General features: G+C 38.3%; 1 protein-coding gene across 6 annotated transcripts in view; it reads left to right on the top strand.

Annotated features, from left to right (window-relative positions):
- The window catches only part of RPS6KA3 (ribosomal protein S6 kinase A3), a 104,338-nt gene extending 81,049 nt beyond the window's left edge, over positions 1–23,289 (top strand). For all 6 annotated transcript variants that reach the window (XM_010954533.3, XM_074359501.1, XM_074359502.1 and 3 more), the window contains 9 exons: positions 704–828; positions 2,833–2,958; positions 5,405–5,494; positions 7,450–7,608; positions 9,414–9,575; positions 12,193–12,269; positions 12,725–12,842; positions 17,115–17,255; positions 17,891–23,289. In XM_010954533.3, coding sequence (XP_010952835.1) covers positions 704–828; positions 2,833–2,958; positions 5,405–5,494; positions 7,450–7,608; positions 9,414–9,575; positions 12,193–12,269; positions 12,725–12,842; positions 17,115–17,255; positions 17,891–18,013 — 1,121 coding nt within the window. In that variant the 3' untranslated portion in view covers positions 18,014–23,289. The remainder of the gene's footprint in view (positions 1–703; positions 829–2,832; positions 2,959–5,404; positions 5,495–7,449; positions 7,609–9,413; positions 9,576–12,192; positions 12,270–12,724; positions 12,843–17,114; positions 17,256–17,890) is intronic.
- The last annotated feature ends 3,747 nt before the right edge of the window (positions 23,290–27,036 follow it).

Genomic DNA, 27,036 nt, shown 5'->3' with positions numbered 1-27,036 from the left:
TCGTAAAATCATATTTTAAGGACTACATACCATGATTGTTCTAGAAATTACTTTTGACCTTTAATATATATAAATTAATAATTTTACCTTGAGTTTAGATTTCCAGATTCTGACATTATATATTGGGACCACTGGACTAAATTCCTTTCTCCTAAATTGTCTGTAGATCAATCTTGTATCTCCCCCTATCCAGGAGTCATAGCATTTCTTAGGTTATTATTTAGGGCTGCACTGTCCGATATGGTAGCCAGGAGCCATTTGTGACTATTCAAATTTAAATTAATTAAAAATAAACATATTGTTTCTCAGTTGGCACTAACCACATTTCAAATTCTCAGTAGCTGCAGGTGGCTGGGGGCTACCATATTCAACAGCACAGATAAAGAAAATTTCCATCACTGCAGGAAACTCTTTGGGACAGTGCTAATTTAGAATAACATTAACCCAGTAATTCACTGGTTTATTATATTCTTCAAGTGAAGTGCTTATTTTCTGGGCTCTGAGGGACTAGGCTGTTAGAGTTGTGATGACAGTAAGCCATCAGGACAGATCTGATGCAGTGCGTCACTGAGTTATCCTGGAAGCACTGGGTACATGAGAAGTAGAATTCCAGAATAAATGAAAAAGGTCATAATGTTGACAATTCTTCCCTTAATAACCTTTCTAAGCAATTACCTTCATGATAATTTATTATTCTTTTCAGACTCACCTGGCATTCCACCTAGTGCTAACGCACATCAGCTTTTTCGGGGGTTTAGTTTTGTTGCTATTACCTCAGACGATGAAAGCCAAGCTATGCAGACGGTTGGCGTGCATTCAATTGTTCAGGTGAGTGAGTGTCTAAGTGATTTTAAATGTGAGAAGTTGTTAAGATACAGTTCATTGTGTGAATAAGTGGGTTAGATTTGATCTGCTGACCTTAATTGAGCAGCTTAAAATACATTTTATATCATTGACATTACTCTTGGAAATTCCTTTCATATGCCTTTGAAAAGGTTGCATGTACCAGAATCCTGGGTACCTATCTGACTTGAAAGTGGAATTCTAAGAGACTTGAAATAAATATCACCATCTTGTCTCTCACATCTCCTGTGCCTCAAAATGGTTATCAGGCCTAGTTTGTTTCATCCTCTGCCTCTGTTAGATCAGTTATGATGAACTGAGATCTCCTGGTTCCCCAATGCCTTAGGACAGGGGTCAGCAGACTTTTTCTGTAAAGGGCCAGATAATAAATATTTGACGCTTTGTAGGCTGTGTGAATCTCTGTTGTGACTACTCAGCTCTGCCACTCTAGCACAAAAGCAGCCGTAGCCATTACATAAATGAATAAACATGGCTGGGTGCCAATAAAACTTTATTCTAAAAAACTGGTAGCGAATTAGATTTGGCTCACAGGACACAGTTTGCCAACCTCTGCCACAGAAATATATAAGAAACAAAAATGAACTTAAATCTTAAGTAATATAAGTTTTGTGTCCTTGTTCTTTTGGAGCCCCCATTAGGAAGAAATGGTTATGGGTACTCCTTAGGGTGCCCCCTCCCTCCTTATCCCATCTGTTTATCAGAGTGAGAGAAAAAGGAGCCACAGAAGCAGGTTTCTGAGTGTGTCAGTGTGAGAGAGAGAGAGAGAGAGAGAGAGAGAGAGTGTGTGTGTGTGTGTGTGTGTGTGTGTGTGTAACTGGAGACTGCACTGGTAAATTAAATGTTATTAGAGGAACACAAGTAGTACAAACCGTTAGATTTATTTCTTCCCACCCAAGTATCATGGAAAGATAAATTTAATTCATCGTCCTAATCATAGAGGGAACTAGATACATCTTTTGAAGCATTGAATTGTTTTTAGGGTATCATTAGTGCATGAATTTGCTTGATGATTAAGTTGCTTTTGCGCTAAAGTTTTTTTCACGAGTCAATCATCTTGCTTTCCACTTCCTAGAAGACCAATTTAAACACTGGTTTTTGAACAAAGTTCATGTTGAAGTAGTCTGTCCCTTTTACTACAACAAGCAAGTTAATAAGGCATAACTTCTGTACCTAACTTAGAAATCACAGACATACTCTACAGAATTCAAATTTTAACCTATAGGCATGGAAGAGGTCTCCTATCAGTGTAGCCAAGGGCTGCACAACTTCCTGCAGCCTGTTACAGAACTGGTAATTTGCTGTTCACCATCCTACCACATCCTATTGGCCTTTAACCCGTTAACAGCTTCTCTAGCCGAAGCTATACTGAAGCTGTGACTTGAGAGTAGAGAAAGGAGGTTATAGCGAGTGATAGTCCAAAGCAATAATAGTAAGTATCACGTTCAAACACAGTATTTTCTTTAATCCTCACCATTACCCTCTGAGAAAACACAGGTTCAAAGTTACATGGCTTGAAAGTAGCACGTCTGAGACGAGAATCCAGATGTTCTAATTCTGAATCTTCTGAGTCTTTTCTTCTATACTGCAGGTTTCACACATCTCCCCCATTTGCAGGGGTACTTCAAAGACCTATAGCCGGTTGGGGAGTGGAGTGGGGCATAAACACAGGCAAGGCTGTTGGCCCCTTAGCAAGTAGCTCTGTGTTTTCTTTTTGTACATATTCAATTTTTTCTTTTTAACGTAAGCTTTTTAAAAAGGCACATTTCTTGCTGTACTTTTTGTCATAGATACTTGTAAAATACACAGTTTTAGAAGACTAAATGCTGTAAAGATTCATTTTTGTTTTTGCTAAATTCATTTATATTTATAGTTAAGCTCAACAGTACGCACTGAGTAACATGTTTCCCTATTATGAAATGTACCAAAGTCACTACAGAGCTCTTCATCAATTTGTAATTGTGTTTGTAGCAGTTGCACAGGAATAGTATTCAGTTTACTGATGGATATGAAGTAAAAGAAGATATTGGGGTTGGCTCCTACTCTGTTTGCAAGAGATGTATACATAAAGCCACGAACATGGAATTTGCAGTGAAGGTAAATGTTTTTAGATTTAAAATTAAATTCTAACAGTTTTTATTCATGCATGTCAGTACCAGTTAAAAATGATACTCTTCTTTGGTAAATGTGCCTTTTGTTATAAAAAGGTAAGGTAAATTTAAATGTCTGGCTAGTGCTCTTCAGGGATCTTAATCTGGAACCATGAATTCTCCTGTGAACTAAAGGTAAGGCAACACACATTCAGTTTGCCAAGGGCAGTACCAGTTTCTGCGTGACCTGATTTTTAGTAGCACCCCTTTTACTCTCAAAAGTCCCCCATTTTATGGTCAAGATGTCAGGAAGTTCTTTGAAATTGTATACCAAAATTTGTATGTTTACATTTTCTGGCAAAAATGTTCATATACCACATTTAAAAGGATCTGTGAACCAATAAAAGAGAACTATTGTCATAAAATTTATTATAATTTGCTGCTTTAATTTCATTAAGTATCCTAAGACAATAAGGATTTTCTAAGCCAAAACCAAAGCACATGGCTCTAGGATAAAGTTTGAATCCAAACCTTTAGTTGTAAGTAAACAAATACTATATTCAGGTCTCTGCCTTTTCACTTGTTGAGATGGAAGCCTCTGCTCTCCCATCACAAACAAGTGAAGTAATGTCTAAAGCTTTCATCTTACCTTGAACCTTAGAACTACTCTGTGAGTATGAGTAGCTCATGTTTAGTTAGTAGGGAAAGTGGCATTAATTATTATTACTTGAATCCATCTACCTGTCTTTCCATCTATCTAGATCTAGTATGATTTCATTGTGCAAAAATAAACATAAATGTGCCTTATATTTGCATGACAAATATCTGGGGAAGACACATACACAAAAACTATTACTATTCTAAACTTGGGTGTAATTGCTTTAAAAAGTCATCAGTGTCCGTAAGGCTTCCTGTCAGATATAAGGATGAACCAGAGAAATAGGTTTTAATTTGCTCTTCTATTCAGTGAAGTCTGGGGTACATAGAAATTTTCCAATTGTGTACATGAAAAGAGAGGATGTGAATAATGTACTTGGTAGGCAGTTTAAGAATGTATCTTGCTTACATAAACACATCAGAAAAAGCAGAAATGTCCTGAGGCCCCCTTTGAATTATAGAAACCAGGAGCAGTATACCAAAACCTTGAGAATATCTTCAAGCTATTTGTGGATTCTTGTGACTTAAATTAGTTTCATAAAACCAATCCCAGTGCAACTTGATTCTACTGAAATTACTACATATCTAAGATTCACAAACACAGTTACGGACATAATGTGAGCTGGGCTCAGATCAGCAGATCAGAGAGAATGTTGCCAAAAATAAAACCTCCCAATGTGTTCTAGTTTTCAAAAGACTAGCCCCGAACCATCTCCCTTGAATAAACATGTCTGTTCTATATAATTTTCCTCTTAATCATCCATTCGCCTGATTCCACATTATCATTTGCAGTTGATCACAGTGGACACCTATATGTTTGTCTTCCCTGGTCTCCAAATAACGAACTGTTTTTACAACTAAATCCATTTCCGATAGATTTGACTCATACTGAGAGTTGCAAGCTCTTTCCTAGGATGCTGGAGCATTTGGGTATTTATTGCATACACTAATTACTAAGCTGTTTTAAAATTGAAATATGAAGGTCACAAAATTGGTTTCAGACTCCCCTTTGGATGAAATGAAAGCAAAACTTGTCTTTTTTAAAATATAATATTGCTTTAACAAATTGAAACATTAAGAGAAGTATTTTTAAGAAGCAGCTGACATAAAAGGGTTGGAAAGCTATGTTAGTATTTTAAAGAGCTTTATTATAATAATTAAACTTAATTCTAGCCAAGTAAAATTCTAGGTGTGGTTTTCTGCTTAGCTTTCTGCCTGGCTTCAAAAATAAAGCTTGTTGTACTTAACTATTAATTAATTTTTTATGAGTGGCTTACAACTAATGGGATATTCCTGTGGAAGCATTTTATTAAAGGAAGTAAAGTTAATTCAATAAACAGATGCTAGTGGTGGATTATAGATACATCTTGCTCATAGTTATCTGTATTGATAGGGGTTAAAAATTAACTGAGTTCTCAAAAAAAAATTAACTGAATTCTCAAGGGTTTGAGACATTCAAGGATAGGAAAAAGGTATGTTAACTGTGTTCTTGGTACCTTTTCTTGAGACTTTTGACCTTTTATTAAATCCTAAACTTACTACAAACTTAAAATAGACAGGTGTGCCTGTGACTCATGGCAGAGAATTTACTTTACAGCCTTGCCATCTATGTCAAGACTGGCTTACAAATTTTAATTAAAATTTGAATAAAACTCAACACATGAACAAAACTGGTTGATAAATGGCTTATATTAACATTGTTTATACATGATAACACCTAAGGCACGTAGCTGTAAATACTTCAGGTTTATGACTGTATACTTCAAGAGATTCTGTTATAATTATTTACCTTTCAGATTATTGATAAAAGCAAGAGAGACCCTACAGAAGAAATTGAAATTCTTCTTCGTTATGGACAACATCCAAACATTATTACTCTAAAGGATGTAAGTAGATTCTTTAATGTAAATCATTTGAATCAGTTGTCTAACTCACATTTGAAATGTTTTCAAATATCATGTGGTAGACAAAGAACTTGATATAGTAACTGAAAAAAAATAGACTGTAGGACAACATATATAGTAGCATAATTTCAGTTATAAAGAAAAGTATCTTTATATAGTTAATTTTTCTGCTTTTACTTTAAGAAGAAAAGTATTACTGACATTATTGTTTTTAATACCAGCATTTACTGGAACACTTCGGTATTAATTATACTCAGAATTGACTAGTCTCACACTCTATAGGCGCCCCAGACTGTCTTCCTCAGTGCTGCCAGAGGGAGCTATTGCTGGTACCCAACCATATTATTACTTCCCTGCCTACAGTTCATACCCCATCCCCTCCGGTCCCTGCATTCCTCCGTCTGTAGTAGTTTACACACTTCCTCACACACCCTGTGCTCCAGCCTTGCTTGAGTATGTACAGATTTTTTTAACATGCCTCGTTTTCTCCTGCTACTTCTGTCTTTGAATTTATGATTCCTTCAGTTGAGAATACCATTTCTTTTCTTTGCCTGGCTAGCTACCACACATCTAAGACTAAGCTAAGGCATTACTTTCTTCAGGAATCCTGCCCTGCACATCACCACCTCCTGGACAAGTGAAGTGTCCTTTCACTGCTGACTATGGCTTTCATGTAACAGAGCTATTGGCACAGGGTGCAACCTCCCTGTCTTGCTGATGGTGCTCACTTAGGCTCAAAGGCCACATCTGGGTGTTGTAGACCAAATATGTCATGTGGCCACCTAAGTCAGAGGACTTCTGAGATACCTTCGCTCTGAGATTTTTTTTAATTCCAATGTTTACCCTCCCTTCTCCTTCTTAACCAAAACTCCAATTCCCTCTGAATAATCTATCACTGCTCATTGTTGGAAGGAGAGTGTTAACTTAATCCCATTAAAATGTGAAGTTTAACTGACTCTTTAAATAATATAACCTCCAAGAATCCAACCAAGTAAATTAAAAAGGAAATGTGAAAATACTTTCTCTCAGCCTTGCCTGGGAAGCTCCCAGAGCTGTTGCTGTTTTTTATGTCTTTGCTCCTTCCTTCATTCCAAATTCCAAAGCCTCTAAAATTCCCCCCCCCCCTTTTGTTACAACATCTCCAACATTTAAAAAAAACTCTTACTCCTATGTCTGTTTCTCCCAACTAGAATAAAAACTTTGAGGGCAGGTACCTTGTATTTTCCATGTTTGAGGCCCTAGCACATGGTGCTTCTTATGGTCCTTAAACAAAGCCGTGCAGTAGCTCTATGAGGAAGGGGGACTAAAAGAGACTGAAGTTTAGTAAGGAGGTTATGTCAGTTTGGGATCACCTAGAGTACAGATCCAAAATTACAGTGAGCTTTCTATTTCCACATTAGGAGTAAACTGGTATGCTTCTGTGTGGTTGAATGGAATTTCTCTTTGCTAGTTAATCTTCCTGCTTAATTCTTGCCACAGCTTGCCTTTCAGTTTAATCAAAATCAGAATAATTCATTGTACTGTGTATATAAATACAGACGTTCTGCAGTTGCAGCAGAAGTTCCAGGAATAGCACAGCAGTGTGCCTTTGTACCAGTCCCTGTTGTCACCAGTAGATAGAAAGATCAAGAGGAGTCAACCAGAAGAGCAGAAGTTCAGTGCCCCTTCGTGTATCATACCTATAGTTATTTTAATTGTCATGAGTTAAGCTTCACAGAAGGAAATTACAGGTTATTTTTCTGATGTTGTCTCATCAATTCCTATTTTAATATTCTTATGTGGATAAAATTGCAGATTTTACATCCTTCATTGGTTGTGATAAGTAAAATTTTCCTTGAATATAAAGAGTTTTAATTTCTCTCTACTATGCTGAACTTTGTTCTGAGCACATGTAAAGCTTCACATAATTTTTTACATTTTGGTGTTGAATTTTACAGGTATATGATGATGGAAAATATGTGTATGTAGTGACAGAACTTATGAAAGGAGGTGAATTGCTGGATAAAATTCTTAGACAGAAATTTTTCTCTGAACGAGAGGCCAGTGCTGTCCTGTTTACTATAACCAAAACTGTTGAATATCTTCATGCACAAGGGGTAAGTCTTTTTAACACTTATATATATGTGTGTGTGTGTGCGTATATATATATACGCACACACACATATGTACAGATATGTACACACACATACATACACACACACAGATACCTTTCTTCTGACCTTTTCTTTCTTAATATTTGAGCTGTAGTTACAAAGATAGGAATTAGTCTATGCATGTAACGAAAAAAAACCACTGTTAGCTTAATTATCCTACTGTTCTTCCTCTACGTAGCCTTCTCCCATTGAGCTTGAAGTTCTACTTTGAAATTTTAGCTTGTTTATAAACATTAATTTCTTATGCTTCTCAAGATCTTCTGACCCAGAAGACATAACACTGTTTTTGCTAGGCCACTGTGTACTCTTGGGATCTGGGCCCATTTCGAGTTAAGAAGAGAACCAGGGATTGATGGGTTGTAGTCACTTATAAAGGGAAATCCTTCAAGCAGATGAGGCCACACAGTCACCTGGTTTCTGGCTGGTGGATGCTCTCTTCATTTCTTCCTGCACTCAGATTTTTTTTAGTAAATGGCAATAAAATCATATTTTTAAAAGAAGAGGAGTCTGGGAGGAAAGTGAGCAAAGGAGAGATGCAGGGAGGGAGGAAAGGAGAACAGCAGAGGAGTGAAGAGGAATGGGAAGCAGGAAAAAATAAGAGCTCTCTTCTTAAGGAGTTTATTTTCAGTATACTATTCTTGTTTTGTCTTTGCCCCTAGAAGCTAACAAGTAGAATGTGTTCATTTAATTCTAGCGCTTTTTGACTTCTAGCTGCTCAAGACTTGCCTAGTACTGTGACTAGAAATCAGCAGAACTCAGTTTTCACTGAAGAATTTGTGACTCTGTAGTCATTTAAATCCTCTATGTTCTTTTCCCAATGCCTCAGAGGTAATTAGTTATTAAAATGGTCTGGAGAAGTAATGTTCTGCATGTTAGAAACTAAAACTCAGGTTATTGATTAGAATGTAGACTCAGAATTTGGTGATGGAAGAAATACCTAAGCCTAATACAGAGTACAGTATCAGAGAGTCTTATGAAAAAAGAAGTATTCAAGTAGGTGATTAAAGGGGGGAAATAATACAAAACTCTTAAGGAATCGTATCTTTTTGTGTGTGACATTGTTATTTCGATATGAAATAGGCAATACTTAAGTAAATCTGAATTTTTTTCCTTTTTTACTCCTCAGCCCCATGCCTGTTCCATTGAGCCATCAGCGTGTGTTTGTTGTGTACATCCATTGTACATGCCATTCCCCCTTAGAACAACCACGTCCCACTCTTCTGTCTTATTCATTCTGTTCTTCAGATCTTGGATCAGATGTTACCTCCTCTAGAGACTCTCCCTGACCTCCCAAGTTATGCCCCATTTCTCACCTGTTTATTCTCTGCCTCCCTTACTTCTGTGTAAGCTCCTGGCATGTAAAGGCAAGGATCTTATGGGTCTTGTTCACCAAAGTATCTATAGCTCCTTGTATAATACCGTGGTACACTGTAGACGCGCAGTAAATATTTATTGAATGGTGAATAACCTGGAGACAGATGTTACTGCTATTTGCATTTTTCCTTAATCCACTTACTCAATTGGACGAAGAGGGGGAAAGTAAATAGTCTTCTTTCTTCCTTCTCTCCTTGCCCCAGTTCTGTGGTAGAGTTATACTTAACACTATCAGCATTTTATAACGTTGGGATCATGTGAAGATTGGTGACCCATCATCTTGTTTATTGCATTGCTTGACAGTTTGCAAATAAATAATTTTCCATAATGGAAATATATTGTTAATGTACCTCTTTAATTTGTATTTCAATTAGGTGGTTCACAGAGACTTAAAACCTAGCAACATTCTTTATGTGGATGAATCTGGCAACCCAGAATCTATTCGAATTTGTGATTTTGGCTTTGCCAAACAGCTAAGAGCAGAAAATGGTCTTCTCATGACTCCGTGTTATACTGCAAATTTTGTTGCACCAGAGGTAATTGTGAAAGAGTTTGCTTGCAGTATTTCAGTGTATTTAAAAACTCATTTGCTGTATTTAATATAGAATCGTTAATAGTTGTTTAATGGAAGGCTTATTGAGCAAATAGTTAGAATAAGATGTCAGCCCTTTTTCTTCTGTTGCTAGTTCATCCTGTCATCAGTCCACTCACTACTGCCTGTAACCCTTTTCCTGCCCTGACTTTTGTCTTTCTGCATCATCACACATCTGTAGCTGCCCACTGTCACTAACACTTCCATGCCTGTCAGTGCGTGGAATTAAATGCAAGCTAGCTTCTTGTTCTCCTTTCCTAATACCCTTCTAGTTTCCTGGTTTTGTCAGCATCTTCCTGCATTTCCAAGGCTAAAACATCATGATTTCTTCTCTTTATCTGTATAACCAGTTACCCCATCTCTGTTATCCCCTAAAACCAGTTCAGGGTTGTTCTGTTCACAGAACTGCCACCCTAGCCCCTGCTTCCCTCCCCATGCCCCCAGATGACTGCCGCAGCCCGGGTGCACGTTGCCTCCTCTCGTCGTCCTGGGATCTGTCTGCGAAAGAGCTCCAAAGCAACTGGTCATCCTCAAGCACTGCTTTGATCAAGTTACTTCTTTTCCTAAGAAATTGCAGTTCCTTATTGTAGTAAATCTAAAATTCAGTTCTTCATCCTCAAATTTTCTTGCCTTTTTATTATCAGTATGTAAAAAAAGTATAACCATGAACAAGATAATAAAATATAATAGCTAACCCTAATCTAGGGCTTGTGTGCCACGCACATGTGTTAGTGGATTTCATCCCCACAGACAGTGTTTTGGGATAGTAATGCACTCTCATCACAACTCTGTGAAGTCGGTGCTTTTATTCTCACTTCCCGGGAAACCAGGTGCACAGTGAGGGGTACTGTCGTTTGCCTGCGGTCAGATGTAGATTTGAGCCCAAGCGGTCTGGCTGCAAAGTCTGTGCTTTTACCACGTGCTAGATGTTTCACAAAAATAATGACAGTTAGTGATGTTAGGATAGTTGGATTACCGAGTTGGATTTCCCCTCTCTTTTACAAACTTTTTGTAATTTTGTTACTTTTTAGATATAAAAGTATTTTTTGAAAGATTACTTTAGTCTCTTCTCCCAGTGATACTAGAACTGATGAGGGACAGATTTTTTTTCTGCTTTTTTGTCCACATCTCCACGGCCTCTGACACATTGGTGTCTAAGCGTAGTCACTCCATCTGGCCATCTCTTTTTCCTCATGATTGTTTCCCGCTTCTTACAAGCAGCCTGCTTCTTGAAATCAGCTTTTATGCCTTGGCACACTAGAATGTTTTTTGCTTCAGAACCTGCCTCAGTTCACCTTCAGGAAATCTTCCATGGTTAAACTCTCCTTAGACTGACCTCTTAACTCTTGGTCTCCTCTTTACCATTTAGTCATCCAACTGAAAACTTTAAAGTCCTCCCAAAATCCTCCTTCTCTGTTCTCTCTCCATATTCAGTCTATCACCAGATCCTTTGCACTCTGATTCCTGGATGTTTTAAACCACTTTTCCCTTACCCTATATACATCCAGTCTCCACTAAATCCTTCCCATTTTCTCTTTGTCTTTTCCCCTTCATGTCCTGCCTTAGTGTTGCTCCTCACAGCCCTTCACACAGTTTGCTACAAATTACCTCCTGTCAGTTGGCCTTGTCTCCTTCTCTTTTGCCAGCATTTCCTCCATACCTTGAGTTCTCTTTCTGGTATACACATCTACTTATTTTATTTCCCTGCTTAATGCTTCAACTATATCTGATTGCCTGAGGGGGAAAAATCTAAATTCCTTAACAAGATATTTATAAAAACCCTTCAGACTCTGTAGTATCCCCTGTCTGGCCACACTGGACTTGCCTGTCACTAAACATGCTCTGCTCTCTCGCCTCTCCCTTTGAGTGTCCTCTGCCCTTCCCCAGCCCTTCCCTTTGTCTCCTGTATCTTTACTTACAGGCCCAATACAAGCAGGCTGCCTCCTAGCCTTCCCTCTCTCCCCATATCAAGAATGAATTGCTTCCTCATCTTTATACCCATAGCACTTTACACATAATTTTGTTAGAACACTTATCATGTTGAATTGTTAACTATACATATGTTTATTTCCTTTGCCAGATTCTGATTTTCTTGAGGAAAACAGGGTTGTTTTGTATTTGTCACAGTTTATACCTGATAATACTTGGTGATTATTAACTGCTTGAGTAAATCAAATTATATATTCCTATAAGTATAATTTTGCACTATATCATTTGTACTGTTATATGTTTTCTTTATTGTTTTGTATGTTAACCATTTCTGCAGCCCCATACAAAATATAAACTCATTTAAATAAGAAATCTATCTTCAGTTTATTTTTATAGTCCTCTCTGTGCCATGGCAACATTCAATAAATTAATTTGAAAATCAAAATTTAAATTTATATATGTGAATTATTAGTAGTAGAAGTTCTGGAATAGGATGACTGTATTGCCTTATTTGTTAATCATATTCTGTTTTTCTTATATGCATTGATTTAGGAGAGAGAGTTCAGTTCACAGCCTGTCCAAATCTATACAATAAACAGCAAGGCATTAGTACTCATTTCTACTTTTTCTAGGTTTTAAAACGACAAGGCTATGATGCTGCTTGTGATATATGGAGTCTTGGAGTCCTCCTCTATACAATGCTTACTGGGTATGTACCATGTGTTGTAAGCATTTATTCATAAATATTTTGTTTAAATTATCTAGGTTTTTATTTAATCATATACACCTACATACCACATTTATAGCTGTATCGTTACTGATTTTCTATAATGTACTATTTCTTAATCTCAAGTCATAAATTGATTTTTTCCGTATCTTTTTGTACTCTTGTTATGTCATAAACATATGCTATTTTAAATATTTTATTATATAATGTGTCATATCTTAAAATATTTGTATTATTCTATATAAAATCTAAATCAATATTTCATAACTTATACCATGACCTAGTGCTTTGTGAAGCTTCATGTTATTTTTCACTTCAGTAGATTTTAATTAAGTATTGCATTAAATGAACTACTTAGACTACTTTTGGACACTGCAAATAAAGATTACAACAAAAGAGATTCTATTCACTAGCATTTTAATTCTATTTTAAATTAGTTACACTCCATTTGCAAATGGTCCTGATGATACACCAGAGGAAATACTGGCACGGATAGGCAGTGGGAAATTCTCACTGAGTGGTGGCTACTGGAATTCTGTTTCAGACACAGCAAAGGTAAGTATGGCTTCCTATTAAAAGCTTTTGAGAAAATAATTTTTCATAATCCCTGGCGAGAAAAAATAGTATCAGTTAAAAACTTGTTTATAAAGTATTATTGAAGTGACGTTATGAAATAACTTGAATGCAAAAACTGACCACTTTGTTTCTTTCCCAGAAGATAATTGGTTTGGCTTTATTATCTCTGTATCTAAAGCTACTTCTTCCTGACAAACGTGATGAATAATAATGGTGGTAATCTTCATGATTTGTGTGTCTACTCTGCGCCTCACACTGCACCTAAATTATCCCATTTAATCCTCTTAACAGCCCTGTAAAATAGGGGGTAGAATCACCATTGCACAGAAGGAAACCAAAGCCAAGAATTTTTGTGTGAACTTGTCTGCAGTTACACACCAGGCATGTGTGGGTGCTTCAAAATAAATAGCTGATTCTAAAGCCCTTATTCCCTAGAATAACTCCACCATGTTCTATTTTTGGTCCATATTATGAAGAAAGGGATCTCATCTTTGTCACAGTAGTTTTATAGTGTCTGCTTAAAGTGCATTTGAGAAGCCGTTCTCACTGGACAACCTACCATCTACTGAATAGCTGTGACTTGCTTTCCAGTTTTACTTTATTCAGAGAAAATTCTCTTTTCAAAAGAAGAGCAGTTTTCCACTTACAAATAAGAAAAACTTAGAGCTGATGAGGAAGATACATACTGGTGAAAAGTGCTTGCTGACTTTTAGAGGTGGAAGCTTGAGTTGAGGGGATTGCATGAGGAAGTAGGGTATGTCCAGAATTTATATAGATACTCTTGGCAGAAAGATGAAGCTTCAGGCAACCAGTTTAATGCCTGTGTAGATAATATTTCGTCTTGTAACTATATTTAAAATGAAATGTTTTCCCTTGTTTTAACAATAAAATTTCTTAAGCCAGATAATTCATTTTTCTGGGTACTTGTTTACTTTTTAAATCATTTATTGAGTGGCTACATTGTGCTTAATAAGTGAAGGCTCCAGGCATAAAAGATGTGACTCAGATAGAACTCCTAATCTCAAAAAGCTCACAGTCCATTTGGGAGATGGCCAAAAATATCCAATATGGTGTCCCATATGCTGTTACAATAGTATGTTTTCTGTGCTAAAGAAGTTCACAGCTGATGCTCGATCAGAAAGATTTCAGGGAAAGCTTTCCAGAAGCAGTGAAGGGATTTGCCAGGCAACTTTGGGAAGTGGCAGGACGTAGTCCGTCCCAGGCTGAGAGAGCAGCACATGCTGTGCGTGGTCATGATGGCATGGGAACGGCGGAGTGCCTGCGGGGAGCTGCTAGTAGTTCCATATGTGCAGGTGCATGTGAGAGGGCAGCCGATGAACCCAGATTGTGAGAGGCTTTGTCAGTCGTGCTCAGGATTTGGGCTTTACTCTAAGTGTTGGGGAACTGTTGAAAAACACTAAGCATTGTAGTGATCAGATTTTCCTTTCTCAAGATCACTCTGGAGGAGTAATTCTCGTGCACTGCAATCAGCCAGGAACTTAACCATGACTGGTTATGAGGCATACGAAGTAATGATACAATATAAAGTATCAGAGTTTACACATCACCTGCTTTTTTAATAAGTTAAAGCAAGTTGAAGTTATCTCTATAATTTTTATAATTTGGTTCTCATTTGCTTGCATTTTATTGTGGTTTTTTGAGTGAAAGACGTAAGGATGAGATACAAATAGAGCACAAAAAATAGCATCCAACTCACAGCCTATCTTACGGATGCCACATTATTACTAATAACTTTTGCTAACTTGTCCAGTTAAGACTTGTGATTGCAAGTATGATGTAATATGGTGAATACCCACAAAATTGGGAGGGAGGGCTCAATCTGGTGTGTCCCCTCAAGAGCAAAGTTGCATATGTGCATGTTGTCAGTCATATGGGGCATGTGTCATATGTGGCTTTGAGGAGAACAGGACCATAGCTGCCATTTACTGAGCACTTACATGTCAAGGACTGTGCTAACACTTTTCCCTAAACTATTTTATTAAGTCCTCCCTGACTTCATATTAGGGGCATTACTTGTAAGGTTTTACAACATTTCAGGTCATGAATAATGAGGACCTAATCTGGCGCAGTTAATAGTGGGATTTGAGCCAAATGGAGAGAAATTTAGGAGGCAGCATAGACTTGGGGGTTTATTGAACATAAGAAGCAAGGGAGAAGCAGCAATCAAGCATGCAGTCCACATTTCCGCCTCGGGCAAATGAGTGGGTAGTGGTGTCCTGCACCAAGATATGGAATACCAAGGAAGTAGTTTTAAGAGGAGGGATGATTATAGATTTGAGCATTATGAATTTAAAATGCTTCCATGATATATAATTAAGAGTTGTATGTCCATTAGGCAAATGGCTAATATGGGTGTAGATCTCCAAAGAAAAGTCTGGAGTAGACGAAGTTAGGAATTGTCGTCGTCTGTAGTAGCGGTAGCATGAAGGAGCTTACCTGAGTGGAGTGATAAGAGAACCATGGAAGGAATTTGGGGGGGGCAGCACCATTTAAAGTGAAAGCTCAGGAAGGGTAGCAGTCAGAGAAGTGGTTCTAAGTGACTTGGCTGAAAGAGCTCTGGTTAACAGAGATTTGATTAAAATTACAATAGAGTTTTGTAGTGCTCCTGGACAGTTTTGGAACCTTCTAACGCATTTGAATCATGTTTGCCCACTTTCAGAATTTGGAAGGAGAGGTCCCTAATTGTTTTGCTTTTTATTTCTAATTCTGCTTGGTAGCTTTTACCTGTTCTTAGCTGTTAATGATAAGTAAAAGTAAGAGTTATCTAACAGCAGAGGGATACTTGGAATAACATCTCCCCAGGTCTCAGTATCCAGTCAACTACCAGATTGTGTCACTTCTTTCTCTAAAGCACCTCAGTTCCATCCATATTTCTCCCCCAACCCCAAAGCTGTTGTTTCTCGCCAGTCCCTAATCAGAGTCTCCAGGCTTGAGCCCCTCCAATCCATTTTCCTCCACATTTAGTGAGTGTAATCCCTCTAAAGTACAGACCTGACTGCATCATTCCTTTGCTTTAAATGATTTATCACCTCCAGAAAATGTCTAAATTTGCTAATACGGCTTACAAGCACCTTCGCGGTCTGGTCCCTTCTCACCTCTCCCACTTTATCTGCCGCCTCACTCTCCCTTACAGTTGATGCTCCAAGCACGATGTGCCCCTTTCAGTTCCCAGATTGCAACATGTTCTTTCGCACCTGAGGGTTTCCCCTCAGACATACTCCGTTTTGTCTCCCTGAAATGCTGTTTCTCCCTTCCCTTCTCGAATCCAGCTCCTGGTACCCTCCAGGTCTCATGTTCCTCTACTGAATTCACTCTTAAGCCACCCCACCCTGTTCATGTCATGTGTCTCTTTGTGATTTTCTAGCTGCACCTCATATTTGTCCATCCCATCAAAGAACTTACTATTTGCTTTGTCATTAATTCTGTGTCTCTCCCTCACCGGGCTAAAAGGTTCATGAGGTCAGAGTTCATTTCTGTCTTGTTCATTGCTAAATACCCAATGCCTCACACAGTGCCTAGCCTTTAATGGATACTCAACAGATACATTTTGAATGAAGAATTAAACAAGTGGTGGATGGCTTTTATAAATCACATTATTTTGGAGAATATAAAACTACATAGCAACTATATGGATCTCTACTTTGCAGAGTAAAGCATTTGGATCGATAGAAAGCGTTTGTCTCTGGAAGAGTGGGATTCTGGGTGGTGTTCATGTTCTTTTGCTTTTCTGTATTCCAATTTTTCTATAATGCCCATGAGTTGCTTTTGTAGTAGAAAATAAAATTTAAAATAACTGTAATCTTGGGGGCGTTTAGAGCCCTCCAGTTCCTATTATCGGACAGTTATTTCTTCTCTTTGCTACTTATTACCAACAACACAAAAAAATCTTAAGTAGCTGAAAATTACTTAGAAATCAACCTACAAAAATGTAGAAAACTCACAATATCTGAGGGAAAAAAAGAGCCCAAATCCTTAAAGACATAAAATGTGGTAAATTTACTACTTGTAATGCACCAAAATTACTATTACTCCGGGAGGAGAAAAAAGGCTTAAGCTTTTGCATTTTTTTTTAAAAACAAATTGTTATGTTGGCCAAATTGCTTCACACCCCAAGGTCAGCCAGGAAAAAATAGTGTCGGAAGCCAAGAAAGACTGCTGGACAGTGTCAAGTGCTATAGAAAACCGAACAGGGGCTTTAAGCTGGTTTTCTTCTTCTTTTTCCCATTTCAGGACCTGGTGTCAAAGATGCTTCATGTGGACCCTCATCAGAGACTGACCGCTGCCCTTGTGCTCAGACATCCCTGGATCGTCCACTGGGACCAACTGCCACAATACCAACTCAACAGACAGGACGCACCACACCTAGTCAAGGTGAGCGGTCCATTTGGGTGCCGTTTGCCATGTGTCCTCTGGGAGGAGTCCCCTCTCTGTCCCCACAGCACCTTTCCCTTTCCCTCTGCCTCTCAGCCTGTGTCCACTTCTCTTATGGGATTCTCTTATAGTGGGTGATTTAGAAAAGAAAAAGTCAAGACGCGCCAAAATATCGTAATAAAACTACTTGAAGAATGATTTCTGAATTTATCAATCAGATAAGCTTTATGGATTTCTGAACTTTTCCCTATACTGTTCTTTCTTACACACAACCCAAAGCAGACTCTTTGAGGTTGTCAGCAGTGGCAAAACACAAGTTCCAAAAGAGCAAGCCTTGCTGCCTCTTATATTGAAGGATTACAAAGGGAAAAAAATTGAATAGCCCTGAGAAAAGTAAGGACTATTTGCTATGAGCCCATCCCTGTCCTCTCTCATCCATAATTTCAACCTCCCACATGAGCCTCTTCAATTTTAGTTAAATCAGAGGCTGTGACCAGGGCGGTTGTTTTCATTATGAGCCTAACAACATCTGTACAAATTTGCACATGAAGAAATTGGGAAAAATTAATTTCATATTCTGTGTACAAGTGACTGGCCTTGGTCGTTATTGTTGTGACCTTTCTTTCCTTTTGCAGGGTGCCATGGCAGCTACATATTCTGCTTTAAACCGTAATCAGTCACCAGTTTTGGAACCAGTAGGCCGCTCTACTCTTGCTCAGCGGAGAGGTATTAAAAAAATCACCTCCACAGCCCTGTGAAGTGACCTCAGTGAGAGATTTGGTACCATGGTGTAAGCTGATAGCACAAGTTCTGGCGACAGGTAGCACATATCTGAGAGACACCTGCAAGCACACACTGTCCCAGCTGGTACCCACAATGCTGCTGCTCCTGCTGCTGCTCCCGCTTTCGTCTCTTCTCGCTTTAAATGATCGTTAGCAAGTTAGATTTTCCTGGAGCTTCGGATGAAATGAAAATGGAAACATGATGAAGATATATTCACTGAATCAACAAGAAGAATAATGAATATACGAATACCACCTAAAAATACACTGAATAAAGTACTCTACACCACATAGCATTATTTTTATAGGAAATATTTCATGTCCCTTAAATATTCTTTGTTAGTTATAGGGATGGACAGTTTATGTTAAGCACTTAGCTTAAACAATCCGTTTATATTAGCACTGTATCCCTTGTGCCATCCAACATTTTGTATGTTTTTGTAAACAGTTCATATACAGTACATTTATGTACTGCTTTCTTTAATGTATACATGCCTTGTTTAACTTGGAATCTATTATTAATCAATTGACTATTAAATCTGGTTAAATAGTTCACCTGGATTAACAGTATTGTTGGACAGCCCTAAAAATGGCCAGATTGTAGAACAGCTGTTGAATGTAATACTTCCAAAATGTACATATCTTTCCCCATGTCTGTTTCACTGGTTTGTTCATTTGTTTATTTCTTAAAGTCAGGTGCTCTGTCAGGCTAACCTAGAGAGCTGTTGTGGTAGGGAAAGTTATCATGTGTGTGCGGCATGACACAGGAGTACACCTGTGAAGTTAGTCCGTATACTTTGCAACTCCTTAGGATCTTTTTTTCCTTAATTAAGGAAGTGGCCCTTGCACTTTTAATCTTAAATTGGCATAAGCTTGGGATTTTCCCAATATACATCAAAGGCCTTTAAGAGGCATGGTGAAGAGATTGGCAAAGGAAAATTCAGCAACAAGTCATTTATGTCCCATTGGATAGCTCATGGTTAAATAGATCAAATTGCTGAATTTAGCACATGAATAACAGGATACTTGTTCTTGTATACCTGCAAGAAAAGTATGCTTTTTTGGAAAATCGTAATGAATAATGAATCATAATGAATTCTATCCCATTAAGATGCTCTATATTAAACACTAATTTGAATGTAATAAAGGCCACGAGCCTCCATATGAAATTGGACTTAAACTTTCTTATTCTAGGGAATAAAACATTCTTGATCAAACGGTATCTGTTCTAACCTGAAATCATAGCTAAGGCAGGCTAAGTGAATGTTCAGCATTGAGTGTTTTCTGAATTCCTCCTGATAATTTATAGCCATGTAATGCTTTCATTAACTTCAGAAATGATCCATTTTCATAATGGTCACTGGGTCTGCTTAGACTAGAGTGTTCATTATTTACATCTAATTTGGTAGTTCCCACAATTTAATTTTAAAAACGTGTGTATCCATAATAATTATTCCATAAAAATACCTGTTTTTTGCCAAGCTACCTAGCGTACGACACTATGTAATATGGAAAACATATGAGCAAGGAAAAGGTGATTTAACTTATCTCATCATAAATGTGCCTAAACAAATCTTTCTTAGTCATGTACTTAAGCCATTTACATGAGAAATCTTTTTTCCTGCCAGAAGCTTTAAATCTTCCCCTGAGAGTACAAAGCCAAGAAAGCAAGGTTTATCTAAATGTCTTGGAAACCACTTGTTATTTCTTAATTTCTCTTCTGGGCAATTAAAGAGAAAGAGAAAATACATAACATGCCTTTTGCGCAAGTGACACAAAATGATTATTGCATAGAAATCAAATATAAGTTTATCTTCTAGACAAAAAATGTTTATAGGAGGAGGGATTTCAGAAGATCTAGATGGAGAAAGTTTTTAAATATTCTTGAGTATAGGGATGCTAACTACTACAAGCTGCTTTCCATTGCCTGGAAAGAAAGCTTTTTTTTTCCCCCCTCTTTTCCATCTATTCAGTGTTTCTAACCATGGTCATCCCAAATTCTTGTTACTTTTAAAATGTTAATATAACTATAAGCAGAAAAAAAGATATATTTTCAAAATTTTGACACTGACGCTATCCCTTCAGTGCTTAGGTGTGTTGTTCATCATAGTCTTTTAGAACCAGAAGTAAATATGTAAATCCTTATAGATTATCTAGTGTAACACTCTCATGTTGCATGTAATGAACCTGAGACCCAAAGCAAAGACTAGAATCCTTAACTTCCCATTCAGTTTTTTCCCTTCCTCACACCGTGCTGCCTTCCCCTCGTATTATTACTCGATAATGAGCTGAGTTGCTCAAAAACTACATGTCTTGGGGCAGTCCTCTGCTGGTATATGAATGCCAAGTTTATTGCTTTCAAAGATACTGCCTTTGTCCTAGTCCACCTGCCAGTTTTACTGGAGAAGAACAAGTTATATGTTCACAAAACTGAAGGCTTTCTGCTGAAAAGGCAGTCCGGGAGCATAATTTATTTCATCTGTGGTTCTGGTGTTCCTATTGCTTTGACTTAGAGCAGACAGGCTCAGCCAACAGTATGCTCTAAAATGTAGTGCTTTTGCTGGGTTAATCTTTCCATTAATTTCCCCAAGTCCAGTAGTTGCAGTAGTGAGGTCCTTTACCAGTTAGTGCTGCTGGTTACCAGGGCCTCTTCCAGGAGATTTTAGTCCACTCTGAAAGATACTTCAATATGAAAGAAGGAACTAAACTATCAGGCCACTTTTACAAACCTCTTTTTAGCTTATAATCCAAAATAATATTCAGACTGGTAGACTGAATTTAACATTGCCAAGCACATACAGGAAAATACGGATTACACTACCATGTGTTTTGTATCTTCCCTTTCAAGTGATGATGCTAAATTAAGGTAAGTTTTTTGTCCTTTTAAGTTTTTATATAAGTCATTTCAGCTCCTTCTAATTTATAGAGATGTCTTCTTTCTAAGTAAGATCAACCCTTAACAGATTTGATGTAGATTTCATTTATTCACAAGCAGCCCGAAAAGTCCAAGAATGTAATAATTTTGAAAAGGCACAGAGTCAAGATGCTGTGAGGCTGACGTGTGGGAAAAGTCACTTAGTGAGTGTCTGGAGAGGGTGCGGGGTGTATGCAGTGGAGAGTCCACATTTCACACACAGCGGGCTGCAAGGAGTGGGCTTGGGCCAACCATTTCCCAACTGTTTTTAAGAAGTGATTGCTGTTGGGGCCAGAGGACATCATGGGAGATGGGGCTGGCCTGTTAGCTGTGCCCTGTGCCCTCAGCCCAGGAAAGGCATTATGAGTGGGCAGAACGGGCTGGATAGGAAAGAGGCTGGGGTAGGTCCAGCCTAGGGTGAGAACAGAAAAACATTCAAGGTTTGGGGGCTTGGTACAGATGCGCATCACCATGAAAGCCAGCAATACACATTTCAACATGTCTTTGATTTTCTCTACTTCCTGGCCTTTATAAATGACCTAAAATTTTTTCAGTTTGCTTTATTATATTTTATGCAGAAAATTCTCTCTTATGGTGGTATTGAGCATTTGAAATTCATGAAGGCATTGGGACAGATATCTCAGGAACGTAAAGGGTCAGAAAAGGTCTGCTTTCTGTGATTAACAAATAACGCTGGATCCCATGGCTGACCTTGGTGCTTAAACCAGGAGGTTCCAATCTGGTCCTAGAGTTCTGTCCCTCCGAAAGGTCCAACTCCATGCAACTAACCAACTGGATGTATACTTTGAGCCTTATTTAACTCACAGAGAAGTTGACTCAACTCAGCATTTTTATTTCAGTTAATGAAAAGTCCTATTTTCACCTCCAGATTGCTTACATTTTACTGGTCTCCCCAAGTGACCGTTGGTGGAGACCATTTAATGAAGGAATGAAATCTGCTTTCTTGGGACTGTGGTACTCTGCAGAGCCACGCTTAACCACTTTTTCTAGCGAAGAATCTACAGAATGATAATAACTAAATATGGATGGCCGAGAAGAATTTGTATCTACAGTGCGCTTTATGTATTTTTGACACTGCTGTATTCTGTGTGATCGAGTGACTTGTAACTGGTTCCAATGTGACTGAGTGTTCTCAAAGAATTCTAGTAACTAAGTCGACTTCATTTTCTTAAGCCTTCTTTACTATCAGTCTCACATTTACCACTTTGATTCCAGTCTTTTAACTGTTCATAACAGGGCATACCAAGGGTTGGGATGAGAGCCTACTTCCTACCTCTTAAGGCACTTTCCTCATTATTTTGCCATATAACCTTGAAGTGCATGATAAGCTGTTTAAATGTCCATGACTTCTCCCAGAGCAACTAACAAAGTATATGACATTGAATAGAGATTAGTGGAACGGTAAATTAGAGACTAGGTTCAGAGGTACAAACCTCAAGAAAACCTCTTTAGAGCACATACCATATATAAACGTATGTGAGAAGAGAGTCACTATAATAGTCCTAAGTAGATTAGTTCAATATCTAATGGAAGTGAAAATCTTTACTCCTATTATCACTATAGTACTGAATGAACTGTATACTGAGTTTTTCAAACAAGTACTTAAAGTAGAACTTTTAAATACAAAGCAAGGGCATAAGGATAAAGGGTTTGGTTTGTGTTTCTCTAAGTGTAGTTTACCATCTAAGGCTTTGTTTTTCAATTTTTAAAAAAAAGCTTCAAGGTATTGCCATTCCTTAGCATCCTTAATAATTGTGGGTGATGAGTTTTTTACTCTTCAAATTATGTCCATGTATTATGTTTATCTTAACTCTGACCCTAAGCAAAAGGGAAGGTATACACCTAAGGGATGTAATTATTTTGCATTTTTGGCCATGGGTGGGAGAGGGGTGGGTATCTACTTAAACAGTTTTTAAAAAAGAAAAAAAATCACAAATATTTTTCTACTATGATATATGATCTTACTTTATACTAGTTTCTCTCTAGTAAGGCATGCCAGAAGCCCAAGGCACCATATCATGAGTTCATACGTATTGTACCTTTTATTGGTGGTTAAATCGCATCAGATGCTTGGCACTGCTGCCATAATTATGAAATGCTTGTAAAGGATTAAATATCACTGAATACTTTAAATTGTTTTACTTCAGAGTCTAATCTGGGCAGTTTTCAAATCATACTATTAATGTGTAATCTAAGCTCTTTCAGATGTATCCATGAATAATCCTGGAACAAAATTGCTTGTATTCCTGTCACAGAACAGGTTTTGTAATCTTTAAAAGAAATGAAAATTTATATAATAAAGTTTCAAATAAACGCATGTATGTCCCTTCATGAGATTATTTCAGTTATATGATGATCAATCCTTCATATCATCCAATTGTTTTATCCGAAGTATAAATTTATCAACTTGGATTGATAGAACTTAAAACAGGAATGTTTCTGAGTTAAGTGCAAAATAATTTTTCGATGCAAAGTCTTGGTTAGCCCAGAGTTTGTCAAATCAGATGCATAGATCTGACGCACATCAGTCATAGCTCTTACCCAATATCAAACTTGATTAATGATTTAAAGGATGCAGGGTAATCACCAGGCACAGATGAAACAATCTTCTTGGAGAAGTCCAAGATTATCAGACTTCGCTCCAAAATGCCCCTTTTTTTCCCTCATTACGGTACGTTTCAGAATTAAAGGACAGTTTCCTTCTGAGCAATGTATGTGGAGACATTGTTTACAGAAAGCAGTCACTTGGTTTTGCAACATCCTCTTTTTATACTTCATTAATTACACAGTTTAAACAACGAGCCCCCATTCTCCAGCCAGCCATGCCTCATAAATCCATAAATTCCAGGTTTTACAATAAGCTATCTCTATAGACGAAGTGTGTCTTGCTAAAAGTATATTAGAGAAAAGAACTTTTTGTTTTCTTTCTGCTAATATCAGCACTTTTTAAAAGGAAATTTGATTGAGGTCATTGATTTCTGGTACAGAGGGAATGGGCTATAGGCCTGCAGTCAGCCTTTTCCTTCCTAGTTGACATTTTTGGTAGTTCTATATTATGATAATGTGTTTGTCATAACAAAATACCCCAGAGTGTGTATCTTAAACAACAGAAATCATTTTCTCACAGTTCCGGACTCTACAAGTCCAAGATCAAGGGTGCTGGTCTGGTTGGGTTCTTCTGAGGCCTCTCTCCTTGGCTTGTAGGTGGTCGCCCTTGTGATGCCCCACCTGGATGCCTGTTCCTTTTCTTACAAGGACACCAGTTATATTGCATTAGCGCTCCACCCTAACAGCCTCACTTTAACTCAGTTACCTCTTTAAAGACCTTAACTCCAAGATAGTTGAGGTTAGTACTTCACCCTGTTTTGGGCTGAATCATGTCTCCTTCCAAATTCACAGGGGCCAGATATAAGTCATATTAAGGAATCTGAATTTTATCCCTTTGGTTCCCGCCACCCTCCCCCAACCCTGTCCTCATTCTTTATTTCACAGACTGAACCTCATAGCCCTATAGTTGATCACCTGAAATTCTCAGAAACACCCTGAACTTCCTTACATCCCTGCCTTTACACTGCATCTGTGTAAGCAGTGTAACTGATATGTTGGAAGAAACCATACAATAATGAAAAAAAAAAGCCACTGCAAATTATGTTTTCTAACCTCAGCTAAGCTCTTAGTATTGTTTGTCAATTCTTTTGTTTTTCCTTCATCAGATCCATTTTCCCATTTCTTTCTTTTAAACAGCTTTATTGAGATATAATTTACATAAGATAAAGTTCACCCATTTAAAGTGTACAATTCAGTTTTTTAGTATATTTACAGAGTCCTATGACTACAATCATAATCCAATTTTAGAACATTCTCATCATCCCACAAAGAAACTTTGTACCCTAATCCAAGCCGCCATTGTCTTTTGCTTGGACAATTGCAGTAGCCTCCTGCATGGTGTCTGTTTCCTCCCTTGCTCCTCTACAGTCTATTCTTAACACAGAAGCCAAAATGATCTGTTCCAAGCCTACTAAGGATTGTAACAAGTGATCTGGTCTCCCTACCTCTCTGATCTCATCTCCCCAAACACCCTCTAGTTCATTGCATTCTAGCCACCTGGGCCATTTTGCTGTTTCTTGAATATGCCAAGCATGTTCCCACTCAGGGTCTTTGTCCTTGCTGTTCCCTTTGCCTAGTACATATTTCCCCCAGATGTCCTTATGACTCACCTCCTTCCAAGTGATTCTGATGATCAGTCAGATGTGGCAACCATCCTATAACAGAGAAATGAAGCCTGATTTTTTTTTCTCCTTTGGAGTTTTATATTGAGTAACTGACAGAGACTATTGATTTTCAAATATTTGAGCTTAAAGACACTTGGAGTCTAATTGATTACTTACCATGTGCTGGGCACAATGGCTAAACACTTGAATGCATTATATCAATTTAATTTCCACAACAATCCAATATGGTAAGTACTATTCTCACACCCAATTTAAAGATGAGAAAACGCACCCTTAGAAATAGGTTAAATAACTTGTCCAAGATTATAGAGTAATAAATTGCAGCAGATCTGAATCTGAATCCAGGTCTCTCTAATTCCAAAGCCCAAGTTCATAATCATGTGGCCCTGAAGCAAAATTTAAATAAATTTTATAGACATCATTTCATCCTCAATTGTGTAAATTGCAAAATATTGCAAATGGAAAGAGAAACCCAGATCTTTCAGTTTCCCTCTAAAAAGTGCACCTGCCATTCGTTGGTTTCTCATCCTCACCTCTATTAATGTTTTAGGCTGGATAATGCTTTGTTTAGGGGTGGAGGGCCTGTATTGTGCACTGTAAAATGTTTAGCAGCATTCCTGGCCTCCGTCCACTAGATGCCAGTAGCGCAGCTATCCTTCCCCAGTTGTGACAACCAGAAATATCTTCAGACACTATCAAATGTCCCTGGTAGAGAACCACTGTGTTCAACAATTGTACTTTATCTTTCTATCACTTAGGTATGTCCATTTCCCTAGAGAGAAAATGTTAAAACGCTAATGTTTGCAGAAAGGTGATTTATTTAAAATAAGCTTACTTAATAGTGAAGCTATTCATCCTGCAGAGTCAGCTGTATTAGTTTGCTAGGGCTATTACAACAAAAAACCACAGACTGGGTGGCTAAACAACAAATAGCTATTTTCTCATAATTCTGGAGGCTACAAGTTGAGATCAAGGTGTCAGCAGTGTTGGTTTCTTTGAGGTCTCTCTCCTGGGCTTGTAGCTAGCCACCTTCTTATTCACGTGGTGCTCCCCTCTGGCCTGTGTCCTAAACCCTGCTTATAAAGACACCAGTTATATTGGACGAGGGCCCTCCTTAGTGATCTCATTTCAATTTAATTACCTCTTTAAAGACCCTGTCTCCAAATACAGTCACATTCTGAGGTATTGGGGGTTATGAACTCAATATATGAATTTTGGGAGGATACAGTTCAGCCCATAACACTGAGTTTGTCTTCTCCCCTCCCTCCCTTCCTGTGTGTATTGAACACCTACTATGTGCCATACATTCTGCTAAATGCTAGTAACATTAAGCAACAGATGTGGTCTCTGCCTCATAAGATTTTCAGCAAGGTAGGGAAGGCAGATGTTCATAAAGTAATAACAGGTCTCATGCAAATATTACGCTTTGGTAATGGGGATGACAGGAAAACCTTGCCCTTCCCCTGAGACTCTCAACCTGGCTGGGCGGGTCAAAGGGCCAAGTTAAAACTGAGCTGTGAGATTAATGAGACAGCGTGGAGACGGCGCTTGGCCACAGATCAGCAGTAGTCAGCTGTCAGCCAGCAGCGGGCGCTACCTGAACCCGCCTTTATTGTGACGCCTGGGCCCGCCCACTCCCTCCCCGATCCCGCCCACTCCCTCCCCGATCCCGCCCTCTCTCTGCTCACGGCTCCGCCCCCCGCGTGGCTCTGCGAACTGCCGTGAAAACTGCGGAAGCGCGTCTCCCTCCGCTCTAACAATAGGCGTCAGTCGGGCACGCCTGCGTCATAGGGCCGGGGGTCGGAGGGCGGGCCCAGCCGGCGTTGGGAGGC

The sequence above is a fragment of the Camelus bactrianus genome, chromosome X, assembly GCF_048773025.1.
Source record: "Camelus bactrianus isolate YW-2024 breed Bactrian camel chromosome X, ASM4877302v1, whole genome shotgun sequence".
Lineage (NCBI taxonomy): Eukaryota > Metazoa > Chordata > Mammalia > Artiodactyla > Camelidae > Camelus > Camelus bactrianus.
This window is presented reverse-complemented; position numbering and strand designations above follow the sequence as displayed.